The 16871-nt window shown below is 38.4% G+C and overlaps 2 protein-coding genes across 6 annotated transcripts in view; both read right to left on the bottom strand.

Moving 5' to 3' along the window:
- Positions 1–103: 103 nt before the first annotated feature.
- ier3ip1 (immediate early response 3 interacting protein 1) lies at positions 104–4028 on the bottom strand. The gene is made up of 3 exons (XM_027140991.2): positions 3685–4028; positions 784–885; positions 104–695 (listed from the first exon to the last, which is right to left on the bottom strand). Exons 1-3 carry the CDS (start codon positions 3773–3775, stop codon positions 640–642), a joined length of 249 nt encoding a protein of 82 aa, XP_026996792.1. The 5' UTR covers positions 3776–4028; the 3' UTR covers positions 104–639.
- Positions 4029–5389: 1361 nt separating this feature from the next.
- Positions 5390–16871, bottom strand: part of skor2 (SKI family transcriptional corepressor 2) — a 14156-nt gene continuing 2674 nt past the window's right edge. The window contains exons 1-10 of one of the 5 annotated variants that reach the window (XM_027141167.2): positions 15215–15473; positions 12246–14094; positions 11643–11706; positions 10997–11074; positions 9095–9157; positions 8804–8872; positions 8416–8514; positions 8163–8230; positions 7645–7708; positions 5390–6259 (exon numbers count right to left, since the gene is read on the bottom strand). In XM_027141167.2, the coding sequence (XP_026996968.1) occupies positions 7649–7708; positions 8163–8230; positions 8416–8514; positions 8804–8872; positions 9095–9157; positions 10997–11074; positions 11643–11706; positions 12246–14060 (2316 nt within the window). In that variant the 5' untranslated portion in view covers positions 14061–14094; positions 15215–15473 and the 3' untranslated portion in view covers positions 5390–6259; positions 7645–7648. Of the gene's footprint in view, positions 6260–7644; positions 7709–8162; positions 8231–8415; positions 8515–8803; positions 8873–9094; positions 9161–10996; positions 11075–11642; positions 11707–12245; positions 14095–15214; positions 15474–16871 lie in introns of those variants that run through there. The other 4 variants (XM_027141166.2, XM_047804508.1, XM_047804510.1 and 1 more) reach the window with 4 other exon arrangements.

Below are 16871 nucleotides of genomic sequence, written 5' to 3' on the forward strand. Positions count from 1 at the left end.
AAGTATGTCTATGGTAAGTTTCTCTGCAGTTGAGTAACTAATGCATCCCTGTTACTGATCAACTACAACACAATACAGGTTCATCACACAGAAATCAAAAGCATGAAAAGACAATGTTTTTATTAAAATCTGACAAATATTGATTGGCTCACAGGGGTTGTTGTTTACTGGTCTTTAACACAATTATATATTAAAAGTGACCCGTGAGCAGTTTATCACAGACGCCATTTTATTTTAGAAGCCCGACTTGCTCCCTTAACCGTTTGTTTCACTCAAAGTTTGCTGACGTGACACAAATGTCTAGTGGACAGGCTGAAAAAGGTTTGTATTTAACGATACGGCTGTGCGTTTGCCAGGGACGTCACCGGTGAACGAGAGCTTCGACGTTAAAGACCGAATTGTGTAAACAAGACTTAAGAGTGATGTGAGCTCTCCTGAAAGCTCCTTATACAAACAAACGAAACGGAAGGATTTACCCATCTCCAGATATATAAAACTTTGGAATAGCCACATGAATCCTTTATGTGTAGGATATAACTGAGACAATTACACTGCATGTACAAGAAAGAAGAAAAAAAACAAAAAGAAAAGAGTCCATTTCTTGCACCAGTTAGTCCACGGTCCGTGTCGAGTCAGCTTTCATCCGAACAGCAATAATAACACGATGCACACGGCATTTACTATTATCAAAGGCACTGTGGAGAGAAAGAGAGAGAGCGAGAAATCTCAAAAAGAAAGAGAACAATTCAGTCTCATCTTGGCATAAAGTGTTGGAAGGCTTACCTCTCATAACCGTCCTAACAGATCGGATAAGATTTAGCATTTGAGCTTTGATTCCTGGTTCATCCCCAAAGCCACCGATGCTTTGATCTGCTCCCCATCCGACTGCAAATAAAGATACAGTCATCAGTAAAGTTTCAGACATTTCAGGATATGGACACACTGAGCGATCGGGATCCGACGTGTCTGGTTTAACCTTCTCACACAGGGGCCAAGGGTTTTTTTGTGTGTTGAGTCTTTATTAGTTTACTTTAGTGCACACAAATGTTTCATCTGAACAACTATTACAAGAAAAATAGTTCTGTAAATTACAGATATTTTGTTTGGGCTTGCACATGTCTGTCAAATGTGTTTCGATTTAATTCTGAATATTTGTACTTGACCGACAAGACTCGACTTTTCCACTAGGCACCTTGTTCCGAGCTGTGAACGGTTATCCAGGAACCTCTTTAAATGCATCTCTCTTTCATGTGTACAGTCATATTTTCTCCATTTATTAGAGATGGAGAGAAATCTATTCCACTATCAGAACACACTCGGTCAAGGAATATTAATGTCATTTTTTTCCAGTCAGAGAGATTTGAATTATATCCGTTCAATATGGACCAGTCTACTGTATAATGATGTAAAAACAACGATTGGTTCTGATTTCCATTACTGTAATTAAACCTTCTGTAAAGACACCATCTGTACAAACACACACTCAAATGGGTCAAATGCAGAGAACGAATTCTGAGTGTGGTTCACCGTACTTAGCCGTATGTCACGTCACTGCGCCCGCAGAAATTCAACGACCCATACACAGACATTCTGAACACCAAGAACGAATAACGCACACACACACACCCATAAACATTCGATATAACAAAAAATGAATAAGAAAAGCGGCAGAGAAAAAAAAAAAAAAAAAGAAAAAGAGAGAGAGAGAGAGAGAGAAAAAAAAAAAAAAAAAAGAAGAGAATAGAGGAAGAGAGTAGAACAAAAAAAAAAAAAAAAGAAAAGAGAGAGAGTAGAGAAAAAAAAAAAAAAAAAAGAAAAGGAATAGAGATAGATATAGAGAGAGATAATGCAAAAAAAAATAAAAAAAAAAAAAAAAAAAACAAAGCAAAACAGATAAAAAACAAAAAAAAAAAAAAAAGAAGAAAGAAAAAAAAAAAGAAAAGGAAATAAAAAAAAAAAAAAAGAAAAGAACAAGAACAAAAATAAAAGGAAAGAAAAAAAAAAAAACAAAAAAAAGAGAGAAGAAAAAAAAACAAACAAAATAGAAAAGAGAGAGAGAAAAAAAAAACAAAAAAAAAAAAATAAATAAAAACAATAAAATAGAACAAAAAAAAACAAGAGAAAACGAGTAGAACAGAGATAAAACAAAGACAAAGAGGAGACACAAAAAAACTAGAACGAGTGAGAAAGACACAAAAAAGAAACACGAAAAAAAAACAAAACAAAAGAAAAGAGCGAGAGAGAAAAAAATAAAAAAAAAACAAACAACGACAAGAGCGATAGAGAGAAAAAAAAACAAAAAAAAACAAAAAAAACAACCAGGACCACGAGAGAGAGTAGAGACAAACAAAAAAAAGAAAAATAAAAAAACTAAAACACAACAAGTACACGCGAGAGCGCGCAGAAAAAACAAACACCACACACAAAAACACACACACCACACCCCAGGAACACGCGAGCGCGCGACAAACAACACACACACACACACACACACCCATACACGCGCGCGCGCGCGCCCCACACACACACACACACACCACCCAGACACGCGGCGCGCACACACACACAACACACACACACACACCCATGGGACACGCTCGTCTCACACTCACACACTACACACACACACACCCACCCACCCATACACTCTCTCTCACCACACACACCACACACCCCACCATACACTCTCTCGCTCTCACACACCACACACGCAACACCCAGACACGCGCGCGCTCGCGCTACACACACACACACACACACACACACCCAGACACGACGCGCGCGGCGCGCACCCCACCACACCAACACACCCCCCAAACACACACCACACACACACACACCTCAGACACGCCGCGCGCGCGCACACACCACACACACACCACACACCCAGACACGCTCGCGCGCGCACACACACACACACACACCCACACCCCATACACTCTCGCGCGCGCTCACAACACACACCCACACCTACACGCTCGCGCTCTGCACACACACACACACACCAACACCAAGACCACCTCTGCAGCTCTCGCGCACAACACACCACACCACACACCCATACACGCCTACACGTCTCTCGCACACACAGACACACACACACCCCACTAAACACTCTCTCACACACACACACCCATACACTCTCTCTCACACACACACACACACACACAGACACTCTCTCTCTCAACACACACCAACACAACCCACACACACACCCACACCCACCCCAACACCCCCCTCTACACTCTCTACTCTCTCACCACACACCCACAACCCCCCACACACACACCCATACACTCTCTCTCTCTCACACACACACACACACACACACACACCCATACACTCTCTCTCTCTCACACACACACACACACACACACACACACACACACACACACACACACACACACACACCCATACACTCTCTCTCACTCTCACACACACTCACACACAGAGAAAGAGACTCACACACAGCTAACTGCTACAGAGCACTACATGAACATTAAACAACAGCATTAGACACAAACTCGTCAGATGTTATGAATAAATATGTAAACATGATTTACAGGACACTAGTGACCAGCTGATGCCTCCTGCTGGTCTCGATGGCGCTTTTTTAAAGGAAATAAACACCGTAACAGAACACAAACACCAAAATAAATAGCACTTATTCAAATCATGACTTACTTTTGCTGAGAAATCGTTCTTCGTGCAACACAGCAACGGCATTCGTGACCAAAATCGCAGCCTGAATTAGGGAGTACAAGGTAAACGCCATGTTGGCACTTCTCTTCTGGCGTGATGACGTTGCACGGACACGCACACAGAATGCTTCGTTACGTCAGTACGTAAGATTTTTGCGTAAATCAGGCTATACGTGTTGTTATGTGTTGTGTTGTGTTGTGTTGTGTTTGTTGTTGTTGTTGTTGTTGTTGTTGTTGTTGTTGCACACTGTCAAATATGTTGTTATTTTAATTTTAAAATAAATTTAAAAAAAAAAAAAGACAACCAGACCACACTGTGGAGCTCCTGTACTAGAACATGTGAAAACATACTTGGCAATAAAGATCTTTCTGATTCTGATTCTGATTTCTGAATGTCACAAAACAATTTTAATATGTATATTTTTACCAAACATTTTTAAATAGCATCTGACATTGTCGGTTAGTGGGGTTTGTAAAGTTCACAAAGGAAACCCTTGCCTTGCATTCTTTGTCACTAGTTTGTGTATTTATAGGGTCCTTGCCACTAATGGTAGCACGAGGCAGTGCCTGCAACACACTCACTGGTAGGCCACCTCCTTCACGAGATACCAGGAGACGGGCCGTAGGCCATCGAAGGGCAACAACCTGGCAGCGGAACCGTTATCTGCACCATTGTGCATAGTGAAACTGGGGGCGCACTGCGATACAAAGTGACCTCCAGCAGTCTACTGGTGTATACCATCAGAAACTGACTCCATGAGGGTCGCATAAGGGCTCAACATCCTCTAGTGGGACGTCTGCTCCCAGCCCAACACTGTGCACGTTCACCATTGGCACCACATTCTCTTCATGGGTGAGAGCAGGTTCATACTGAGCACACGTGATAGATGTGAAAGAGTCTGGAGATAAAATCATTCAGCATAACTAGTTTGGTAGTGGGCCAGTAATGGTCTGAGGAGGAATATCCTTGGAGGGTCACACAGACCTCCACATTTCAGCCAATCATACCCTTACTGCTGTTAGGTACTGGGATAAAAACCTCAATGCTATTGTCAAGCATTATGTTGATGCAGTGAGTCCTGGGTTCCTCATGGTGTGTGACAATGCTAGAGCGGCTAGAATATGTAGAAGATCCCAGGTCACCATCCGCCATCTGATCAGGAGTATGATAGGGAGTGCATAGAGGCTTATGGGAGCTATTATGTAGTATATATTATGTAGTAATAAAATTGGTGGTAAACACTGAAGAAATGAACAGTAGAGCTATATTGCCTCATATACTGACTTTTAGTGCACATTACATATTTACACATGACTGATTTTACCTACTGGCTTCTTTCCTTCTCTCTCTCATACACACAAAAAGAGAACACTTTTAATTAACATGCCAAAGGTTAAGTTAGGTCAATTTTGGCTGCACATACAAAAATCTTTAATATATCATTTTTTCTGCATTCTTAATTCACTAATATCATTACATTAAACAATATACAGTAGAGCTGTATAGCCTTATTATTACAGAAGGGCATCAATTTTCATGAACCATCTCATGAAGTCTCAGATGTACATGTAGACATTAACATAACATTAGAGGTGGACATAATCCTTTTTTTGTCAGGTTTTGAGGTTTTAGCCTTTTAATAATTTTTTTTTTATATATATAATATTGACCAAGTTTTAAAAATGGACTCCTTGACATCCTTGGGCTAGAGATACAGAGTCAATATCAATACTGTGTGTTAGGAATATCAATTTTGAGAATGTACTGTACATGTATTTGTTTAAAAATGTAAGCAATTGGGATATATTCCGATTTTGTTATGATTTTGTTTCACTGCATTATGTAATATGCTGACTATCTTTTGTTGTAACTTGATTTTAAAGTGTGTTCATATGGATATGATCTCATGAGGGCTAAACAACAAAGAAATATATCAAAATCTATTTTTTTTTATGTTATATACTTTTAATATCCACATAAATAGTAGAGAAACTACAAGAACATATTTAAATACCTTTGCATTAGCAATAATAACATTCTTTATTTTTAGGTTTGTCAGTGTTGTATTTAAACATGTAAAGAAGTTTGCCTGCTTGTACAAGTGCTCTGAGATATAATCTTCATTTTAGAGCGAATAGGCTGTGTGTTTAATCCCCAGGCATTATTCTTCTGGACATATGTTTTTTTTTATAGCCAGTATATTTATACACAGTTCAAATTTTTACAAATAAATTAATGAATAAATACACAAATCAATCAATCAATCAATAAATAAATAAATACATAAATGAATGCACAAAATGAGATCACTGTACAGAAAGTGACTGGGGAGTCATGTAGGACTAGTGCTGAGGTTTGAGATACTCGCGTTAAAAACGTCGTTTAGTTTGTCATTGGTTTGTTCGAGAAAATGTTGGTGAGCAGATGATGAGCGTAGTTTTCCTTAACAAGGATTCACTTTAGAGATTAGATTTGTCGAGAAAAATCCAGATAATGTGTTTGAAAACAATTTGAGAGCAGCCTGTAATGTCCATATGGAATATATCAGTGGCCAACCCTGAAACAAGAGAGAGAACAATCTATCAGCTTCTGTATAACTAAATAATAGACAAAATATGATCTACATGGAATAATAGGAACAATTCACAGTATTAAGTGTATAACCCACAAATTATAGCCCTGAGTATCTACTTACTACTTTAACATGTAATAAAACATCATGTGGTATTCTGTTAGCACCGTGAAGATGATTCATTTCCAAAAACAGCACAGGATTTATTCCTCTTACATTACGGAAATGTTCCTGACAGCATTTTGTTTTGGTTTGTTTATTAACCAGTCACATAATTCGTAATATCCCTATATAATATCCTTAAAACAAATGAAGTTCTTCTTCTCATTTTATATGTCACATACAGTATGCAATAAAATATATCAGCTTTAACTCAGAATTTCACAGAAGAAATGTCCTTTCACCCTAAAACCCTGATCTGATATAGCTTTATATCTGACAATAGCTTTAAAACTGGAGACTCCTTCCATAAATGTTAAATAATCTCCTTACAGAAAACACACACGTTATATTTATACAATTATACAACAGAGCTACTTTTGTACTGAGAATTAATCAACACCTCTTGCCTACTTACAATCGAGAATTCAACAGCCCTGTGGTTAAACTGGTGAACAATCATTCCGGTAGCAGTAAAACTATGTATTTCTTGTTTCAGGGATCTGCTAGAATTACAGACTTTGTCAGCGTCGGCATTTTCAATTCATTTGGCATGTTTTTTTGTTTTTTCAATTCTGTCTATAATATGTTTTAAGCAAATATCACCTGGGAATAATGTTTTTTTTTTTTTAATTTATACTTTTACATTTACATGTCCAGCATTTAGCAGACTCTCTTATCCAGAGCAACATACAACCGTGCTTTTTAAGTCTCTATCGATGAATACATTGACACTGGTTCACTAGGTAACATATACAGGATACCATCAGTCTAAAAACTCTGTTCAGGGATTTTTATATACAATAATATGATTAATAATAATAGTATAATTTTAAAATAATAATAATAGAAAATTGTATTTAACTATAAACATTTCTTTTTTATAATTTTTTTTAAATTTATTTCATTATAAAAATGAAATAAAATTAAATGTAAACATAATATAGAATAACATTTACTGTGTAACTAGCTCTACTTATGGAGCTAATAGGGGATTATCCGTTCCCAGTTTCATATAGAAGCCAATTTATGATTAAACAGATGTGATGATGGTATAGACAGATGTTTCTGTCTGCACTGCATTTAATCATGGTCTTTATTCACAGTGATTTTTACTATTATTATTATTATTATTATTATTATTATTATTATTATTATTATTATTATTATTATTATTATTGTGGAATACTGATCCCTAACAGGCTACTTACCATTTTAGCTTTTGTTCAGGTGTGTTCCAACTTTGTCTTTTCTGATAATGTTTGCATAGGGAATCTGAAAAATAAAATGACATAAACATATAAAAATGAGAACAGTTACATTTTTAAACATTATACTTGTCAGAAAATCATAACAGCTGCAATCACAGCATTGGGGTTGAAATGCTAGCAGAAATAAGAGCAATCCAGTTTAGTCTGATCTTCAAAATTTGCTTTAGACGTCTCTCACTAAATCCGGTCACGGTAGCCTCTGGAATGAAGCTCTTCAGATGATTGAGCAAACAAAGATGCTTCTCAAATATGAACTCATATTTTTCAAACCTGAGCCTTTTTTATTGCAGTGAGAGGTATAGATTGTGAAGACGTATCTGAATTTGATGACGGCTCATTATCCTATTATTAAGGCACCGCTGACTTGAATGAGTACGTTTTTATGAGCGATAACGGCTTGGCTGTGAGATGTTATGCTCCGTTATTGTAAGTGGCATCATTAAGAAAAGATTCCTCACCATCTGTAGCTGCTGCACCATCTCCTCTCTGTACGCCAGCTCCCTTTTCATTTGGTCTTGAAAGTTGTCTGAAGGAGAAAAGGATGATTTGGGTATGAGGCATAATGGCCAAAATCTCTCTTTCCAGATAATACACTATCATTGTGCAGGTTTTTTAGTGCTGTCATTTATTCACACCAGATCATTTTGTAGAGTTGCACAGATTTACTTTGATTTTTGAACGATGAGTATTTTGACGTGTGATGTAACTTACGGAAAACAGGAAAAGGTGAGCTGCCTTTGAGGGCGTGAAACTCCTGCTCTAGTCTTCTCCGTAGGTCGATCTGCTCCAGCAGAACTTTCTGGAGTTCCTCTGGAATTAGAAAAACTCTAATTAAAACCTAAATCTAATAAGCTATAATTAAACCTGCATACTACTGTAGTTTAATATTTCTGGTCAAAAAACTAACAAATGTTATTGTGCAGTAGAGTCAGACAATCTGAAACAAATTCGGGAATTATATTTGATTTAAAATTGGAAATAAACAGACATTTTTTTTAAAAAATGTGTAAAATTCAAAAGAAAGGAAGGAAATGTTTAATATCGGCACTATTTCCAGTACACTATTTTTTTTAAATGTAAGTAACTTTCTGATATTCACCATGTTTGTTCAAAAAGTCTGATAATTCTTGACTCTTGTATCTTTCATTGAAGTGCATCATCAGGCTCACTGTCATGAAATTAAAAGGTGGAGGTGAAAAATAATAAGACATTCTATAGTTCCTTTAAATATTTCTACGTTTTGGATTTTGCACTCAAGTTATTGTTAATTCTAAATGTGTTCAATTAGAAAATAATCACTATTGGACTAAGTTGGTCTCCATGTATTTGAATCTGCTCCGAAATAAAATTGTAGGCTTTTCAGAGCTTCGTTTACGCTTCTAAAGCTCACCTTTCTCCATGTTTTCAACATCCTTCTTGAGTGATGCAGGCGTGTGTGATTCTTGACTTTGTTCTGCTTCGATTCAAAAGAAGAAGAAAAAAAACTTTAAAAATGTTTTATAAAATGTTAAACAAGGTTAATGATGCAGAGTGAATTCATCTGGGAAGTTTCTTTTGATTCCAAAACATTTTTAATTGAAGTAGTAAGTCAGTAGGTAAAAATGTAATTCAACAAATGACCAGTAGGTGTCAGTCTAACAGTAAGTTAACCTTGTAATCAGACCACTGCATATCAACCATAGATCTAAGCAACAACCCCAAAAGTTGTGCTGTAAGTCAAATCACTGAACAATGCTATTAATTCATTCTCTAATTAAACGAAACAGTTTTTCTTATTTATTATTGCTATAATTAATCTTATATTATTTCACCATGTTACTGTGAGTGATCATAATCACAAATTGCCTAATCAGATTTAAAAAACAAAACATAAAAATATAAACAACATTGCTTTGATTGTTCAAACCCAGTTAATATATTATTATATAGCTCCTATCAAATCCTCATACTCATCAGTTGATATAAAATGCACCAGTTATCTGTCTGCCTATATGTACAATATAAAAAGAGCAATTTAATTTAAGGGGAGAAGTTATTCTGAAAATCAGACGACTCACGTTATTGATTTTCTTATTGTTATTGCAGTGAAATATCAAATTATTCTAAGCTGTATGTCCTCGGGAGTTGCCATATTAAGAATATTGCACCTAGGCTGTATATTGGAAATGTGAAGGCGTCTGCTTTCTGTGTGATATGTTGCAAATCAAATGCCTTAAATGAAGCAATCCGGCACATTTGTGTATATAATCCCCCCCTCGTCTTTCCACTTTCTCTCTCTGTCTCTCTGTCTCTCTCTGTCTCTCTGCTCTCATTTGGAAAGCAGGCTTGTTCTCCTTCTCCTCCACTCTCTGTCTCATTTGACAAGCAAATTTGCAGACACTGCCTGAGGATAACAACCTCGTTTGACAGTCAATTAACCGTGAATAGTCAAAGCCAAGGCAGTTTGCATTACATAAATGGAAAATTAGATTATTTTTCCCCTCTCTCTCTCTCTCTCTCTCTCTCTCTCTCTCTCTCTCTCTCTCTCTCTCTCTCTCTCTCTCTCTCTCGCTCTCTCTCTCTCGCTCTCGCTCTCGCTCTCTCCCAAGAAACATAGCTCTCTTTAAGACACTGCCTTTAGACCCTGAAATCAGAACTTCTAATCACGTCCCCTGCTAGCCCCTTGGAGACATTCAGCAATCAGGCAAAGGTGGTTTCATTTAATTTGTTTCATGTAATTTTTTTCAAACATATTATACATTATGTGTGGAGATCATTATCGGCTCCATAATATAAATGTTGCCACAGATGTCATAAAACACTTTTTAATGTCTCCCTGACAGATAAAAGGCAATGCGCTATGATCTCCGTAATGGAAGATTTTGCCAAGCAAAAGGCAATTATATCCGTTTGATATTGTTCAAATGGTGATTGTCACCTTCCCCGTGTCGAGCTGATTGTCTTCTTGAACTATTAGGGCTCCCCACAGATCACATTTTCCCAATGACATTGTAAAGAAATCTGCTCCATTTTAACAGTGTGACTGCAGTTCAGTATATGTCCCATTTTGTCTTTTCTATTCAGTCTAATCCTGCAGTCATTGTATGGCCTAGCTGTATTACACTAATGATTAGATAGCTCTCTTGCTGTAACTGTTGAATCTTTTATTTGTGTGTGTGTGTGTGTGTGTGTGTGTGTGTGTGTGTGTGTGTGTGTGTGCGTGCGTGCGTGCGTGCGTGCGTGCGTGCGTGCGTGCGTGCGTGCGTGCGTGCGTGCGTGTGTGTGTGTGTGATGACACCGATGAAGGTATTACCTGTGCTCTCTCTCCAGTAATCTGGTGCAGATGTTTCTGTCTCCGGGATAAAGAAATTACTCTGTTCTTTATTTTCTTCTGCAAGAGGATGCAGAGTCGTTAATGACAGTCTAGACAGTATCACCATATTTTGCTTGTTAATATCAAGCTTTGAACCATGTGTATTTTTGCAATGAACAATCCTTGATGGAAGTACACTTTTATACATGTTAAACACTTTATAGTAATGACTCAAAATTATTTACTGAATAAAAACATCAGGCGCATTATATCAAAGCCATAGTAGAACTATTTCCGCATTACATAAAGAACCTTTCAGGAAATGATGATTTTGCCATTCTTGTTGGCACTACCTTATGTACAATCATCACCCACCAAAAAAAACAGAAATATTTAACTAGGGAAAAATGATTTCAGGTTTATTTTTATGGTAAAAACAAAAATTGGAAATAGGACCAACTACAGAAAGAGTTCACAAAGAACCTAGAGTTAAAATGCATCTTTATGCTACTGAGCACCTGGTTTATTTAAAATGATGCACTTTTATAACTATTGCCAAAGTTCTGCATCACTGAGACGTCTCATAGGCAACTTATTCTAAAAGTTTTATAATACGTCCTGTTTTTATAAATAGTACCTACTGTACCTGCTCGTGTTGTTTTGTCTTTTGCTGCATACGCTGGTAGCCCTTCATCTCTGCCCTTGTGTGACTGAAAACAGAAAACACCACAGATTAGACCTGATTCATGTCTGCAGGCCAGAGCCTGGACACTAAACACATATATCAGCCAGCCTAAAGCACAGAATCAATTGGCCTTGAGGATGACAATGCTGTCGTCTGCATTTTGTTTAAATGCCTTTGTCAGGCTGATTAACAGTCCATGGTGTTAGCAGGCTTGTGTAACTGACTGTGTGTGTTCAAACTAATTGCTACAACATCGCTAAGCAGCCCCCTCTCTTCCCCCTTCTGTGGCTGAGTGTAAACTCCTTCAGCTCCCTGTGTTAATGTAGTGTCAGCAGGTTAAAGACTAAAAGGGCTAATAGACAGGCGTGACAAAAGCAGAAGCCGAACGTAATGTCGCCATTAAACAAAACATGACTGGGCTTATTAGGAGGGATCAAAGCACTCTGAATATTTCATTTCTGCAGGGAGGGCCCAGCTATCAATCTTGTTATGCATACGGATCCCGCCAGTCTATGGCCTGTATTTAAATAATAATTAGTTTAAGTGCCTGGAGGGAATATTTACATTTTTGTAGGCAGCCGTGTCCTCCACTGAGGCGTGAATAGGGCTTGGATCTTTAAGATTGGTGGGTGAACTGACAGCCAAGCCTGGTTTGTCTTCTGTAGAGCTTTCAGGGGGGATGGTGGAGAAGGAAGGTGTGTCTTTATCTCGGTCGCCTATGGTGCCTTCAGTGAGTCGTGAAACATGAAGACTGCACGGCTGCGGTTGCGAAGCTACATGGCTGCTGAAGTCTTCCTGCTCTTCGTCCTGCTTGGTCTCCACATCCACTTCCTGTTCCTCATCGCTCTCTGCACTCTCACTCTGGTAGCTGCAGCTGGTGCCAGGTGAGAGATGCCTCTCTGTGCCAAACTCCTCCAGGTTGCCATGAAGCTTGGCGATGCTTTCAGCGTCTTTTACCACTGGCCGAAAGGCGGAGTGGTAGCTGGCCTTGCGGGCTTGCAGAGATGGAGCATCTAGAAGTTTGAGCCAGCCTTCTTGGGCAGGTCTCAGGTCAGGGGTCAAGGTTGGGGGGCAGTCACTTTCAAACAAGCCAGCTCTGGGATTGGTGCCTATGGCAGCACCAGTCCCAGGTCCTGTGGCATTGTCACCTTGCTCACTCAGGTCAAGGAAGGCCTGACGAAGGGAGGGTGTTTCTGTGAGAGTGGAAAGAGCATTGGGCTGAGGCTGGAGGTATGTCGGTACTGGGATTCCCCCTGCAGCCCTTGGGGGCCAGAACATGCAAAAAGGAGGGTAAAATGTGTCTTTGCGGCCTGGCCAAAGCAGGCCAGAGATAGCACCATTTTTCTGCCCGTTCACAGCCTCACTGTCATCCTTCTTCTGCTGACACAACCCGAATGCTGGGAAGGTATAAGGGCTAGGGAAGAGCGAAGTAGGTGGAAATTTCTGGAGCATACCAAAACCTTTGCTGGGCACAGGAATGACCGGGTAACTGCGTGGGGTCTTATGAGGAGAGAGGCTGCTGGCATCTAGGTCCTCATCATCATCATACCTGCCCCGCTTCTGGCCTAGATCAGAAGATATCATGTGAGGCAACACTGAGCTGACAGCCTTTACAGAGTCCATGGAGGAGCAGTGGGAAGAAGGCAGTGCCCGTTTGCGGCTGCCCCCATTGAACATGGCTTTCACATCCTCCCAGGCGAACACCAGATCATCCGCAGGTGACTTGTCTGACAGCTTGAGGTGCCGACGCCAGGAGTTGAAGTTAGCGGCGTCGGGCTGGGTGTACTTAGCCTCGGGCATGCGGTGTGAGTGAAAGATGAATTTGTTGGGGGAGAAGTACATGTTGCAGTAGGAGCATTTGATGCACTTGGCCCTTGAGCTGTTGTAGCGAGCAGGGATGAAGTTGCCACGGCAGCCCCATGCGCACTCATGTGTCACATCAAACGCAAAGTTATCAGGAAGCTTGGGAGGTGAGTTCTCACCCAGAAATGACTTGCAGAGTCGTTCAGCCTCTCGCTTGGTGATCATGCCACAGCGACGGGAAGAGATGGGCATAGCGCCGGCCCGCCTCAGGATCTCCAGCTGCACTGGAGTGCACTGCACGCATGTGATGCCCAGGGCTACTCGCCGGTTGTGGATCTCATTGTAACTGTAGTTCTTCAACAAAGTGTTAGAGATTTGGGCCAGACAGAGGCGCTCCTGGTTGTCAATGACCAGTGAGACAATGGGCACTCCATACAGGATAACCTGACCCACCTGGTTGGGTTTCATGGAAGACGAGTGGTTGGATCTGGGTGGAGTGAGAGCTTCTTGCTGAAATGAACTGGGAGGACTCGCCATGACAATATCTGTGGTTCCTGGGAGAAGACTCTTGTCCATCCTATGGGGACCTTAAATAGGAAACTGGTTGTAACTGTGAGGGGGGGAAAGGGTAAAATAATTTCAGTGAAAGAATGAAACAGTTTAAAGGAATTTGTCAGTTTTTGAGTGCAATATTACTTCATTATTTGTATTATTAAAAATTATTATTTTTTGCTACTGTAATAGTGAGTCGAATTGGATAAAGTAAAGATTAAGGTAGCATAAAACTAATAAAGATTGTTAAACAGTAAAACATATAAAACCTAAACAAAACAAAAAAAAAGTTTAATTTTTTTGTTATTTATCGTTTATTTATTTATTTATCGTTTATGTTTATTTATAGTTATTTTTTATTTTACATCAAATAAAACAGTGTAAATTATGTAATTTATTTACGTCCTGACAATTATCCGTATCAGGGATGTAAATCCAACGCTATTTTTAAAAACTATTTAAATTACAAAGTACATAGAAAAAGCATTCTTATTTTATTCTTATAAATTGTATTCCTTATTTACAGCTTGTTTTCGAAATAAAAACGAGCTGTTAAAACGCACTTAAATACATATATATCCTATTTCTAGGCTAGAAGAAGAAAGACATATTTCAGTGTAATAATCTTAATAAGATTAAATTTAACTCGATTGTAACACTTATTTATAACATTCCCAAAATATAATACATTTAAAATACAATATTAATTAATAATAAAATACAATACATGCGTTAAAAATAACGACCAGAAATTTTGTGTTGTTTTCAAAAAGGTGTCATTTTTAACACTGACAGTGTGATCGGATTTGAACATAAATTTCGGATCTTTCCGCGATTTTAAAATACATAATAATAATAATAATAATAATAATAATAACAATAATAATAATAATAATACATTTGCATAAAGTTATTAGAAAAACGATACAAAATAATAATAGTATCATTAGTATTGTATTATTATTATTATTATTATTATTATTATTATTATTATTACTATTATTACTACTAATGCAGCTTCAAAACAATTATTCGCAAAAAATATAATCACAGTGAATTAACGTAATACACACACACACACACACACACACACACACACACACACACACACACACACACACACACACACACACACACACACACACGGTTTTTTCCTTTAACTGAGATAAAAGTTTTACCTGTCACAAATACTCAATCTACCCGATCATGTCCGCGCTCCTTCACAAACACCGACTGCGTCTTTACACGCGGCTGAACGGAAAACAACTTAAATAAAAGTCCAGCGTGATGCGGAGCCGCTTTTTACGGTTCGCTTTAACACTCGCGCGCGGGCGAACAAGAGTAACTGAGCAGCACGCGCGGGATCGGTGCCGTTATAACAGACGTCGGCGGACGCGCGTTGATTGGCGCAGCTTCCCTGTCCTCAAGCCTCGGCGCGCAAGGCCTGAGGAGCCAATGACGTTTCACTAACTGCCACTCAGAGAGAGAGAGAGAGAGAGAGAGAGAGAGAGAGAGAGAGAGAGAGAGAGAGAGAGAGAGAGAGAGAGAGAGAGAGAGAGAGAGAGAGACGCCCCGGGGCTACCACGCGCGCCCACCGGAAATCTGAATGTAGGAAAAAAAATAATGGACTCAGGCCATATGTGTTCAGTTTGTTTAACAAAATAGAACAAAACGCTCGATTATAATATATATATACAATATTTTACACACGCATCAATTAAAGCAAATACTCTTAATAACAGGCGCGAGCGCATGCAGGTTTATTCTATCAGCACTTTGCGTTAAAACCAAATGAAAGCCTTTTTTTATTTATCTGACTGTAAATCCATGCTGGATGCATGTGTGTGAGGTCTAATCGTTTGTTTATTTACTATAATTAGCAATGTATGTGACAGTAAGTGGTCTATAATCGAAGCCTAATTACTTTCTTTATGAATAATAAAAACAATAAATCGTCAGTTTTTATCTGCTGTTATCAAATGGTCCATCTGAGAACCAGTCTGTACATGTAAAGGTCATAGAGGCCTGTAAATAAGAATGAATGAATGAATGAATGAATGAATGAATGAATGAATGAATGAACGAATGAACGAATGAATGAACTGACAGGAGGATGATACAGGAATGGAAAATTCGACCTGTCATTTTTTTCCTTCATTATCAGGGCAATTCAAGCACAATCGATTACAATTCAGCAAAATAATTAAAAAAAAAAAAAAGTTGTGGGCAATAATGATGAGTAACAGATGACATTTCTTCCCTTATCAATTAAATTAAGACACAACATCCCAGTGCAAAATATCGATTTAAATCATTTATAATGATCTCGGGCCTAAAACGGCATAGAAAATGTTAGAAGATTGTAAGACATTTCTTAAAACCTTTACATGCTGTGTAACTTTGAAGAACTTGATTAATCGGGTTATTTATTTATTTATTTATTTATTTATTTATTTATTTATTTATTTATTTATTTATTCCGCTATTTCCGCTGTGATTAATGTCGTTTTGCACGTTAAATTGTGTGCTGTATTGACTGTAATTGGCCCGTGGGATGAGGTCCCATCTGCTGGGCTCTGAAGCTCATTCCCATCTCCTCCTGCTGCCTTTTGTCTCCTTACAAACGCCGGGCGCATGATGGAGGATCGCGCGCCGCCAAGTACCGGACCAATACTATAATAATAATAATAATAATAATAATAATAATAATAATAATAATAATAATAATAATAATAATAATAATAATAATTTACAAACAAATAAATAAATAATAAGGTGATCAGGAGGTAAATAAATAAATAAATCTTTCTCTTGCTGAGGTCTCCATACATCACC

This window comes from Tachysurus fulvidraco, chromosome 20 (genome assembly GCF_022655615.1).
Source record: "Tachysurus fulvidraco isolate hzauxx_2018 chromosome 20, HZAU_PFXX_2.0, whole genome shotgun sequence".
In the NCBI taxonomy this organism is placed as follows: Eukaryota; Metazoa; Chordata; class Actinopteri; order Siluriformes; family Bagridae; genus Tachysurus; species Tachysurus fulvidraco.

Bases quoted from the DNA above. Each gene is read 5' to 3' on its own strand.
- ier3ip1 (XM_027140991.2), bottom strand. From the start codon at position 3,775: ATGGCGTTTACCTTGTACTCCCTAATTCAGGCTGCGATTTTGGTCACG. The intron at 886-3,684 runs GTAAGTCATGAT...CTTTATTTGCAG, and splicing joins AGAACGATTTCTCAGCAAAA to TCGGATGGGGAGCAGATCAA. The intron at 696-783 runs GTAAGCCTTCCA...TTCTCTCCACAG, and splicing joins TGTTAGGACGGTTATGAGAG to TGCCTTTGATAATAGTAAAT.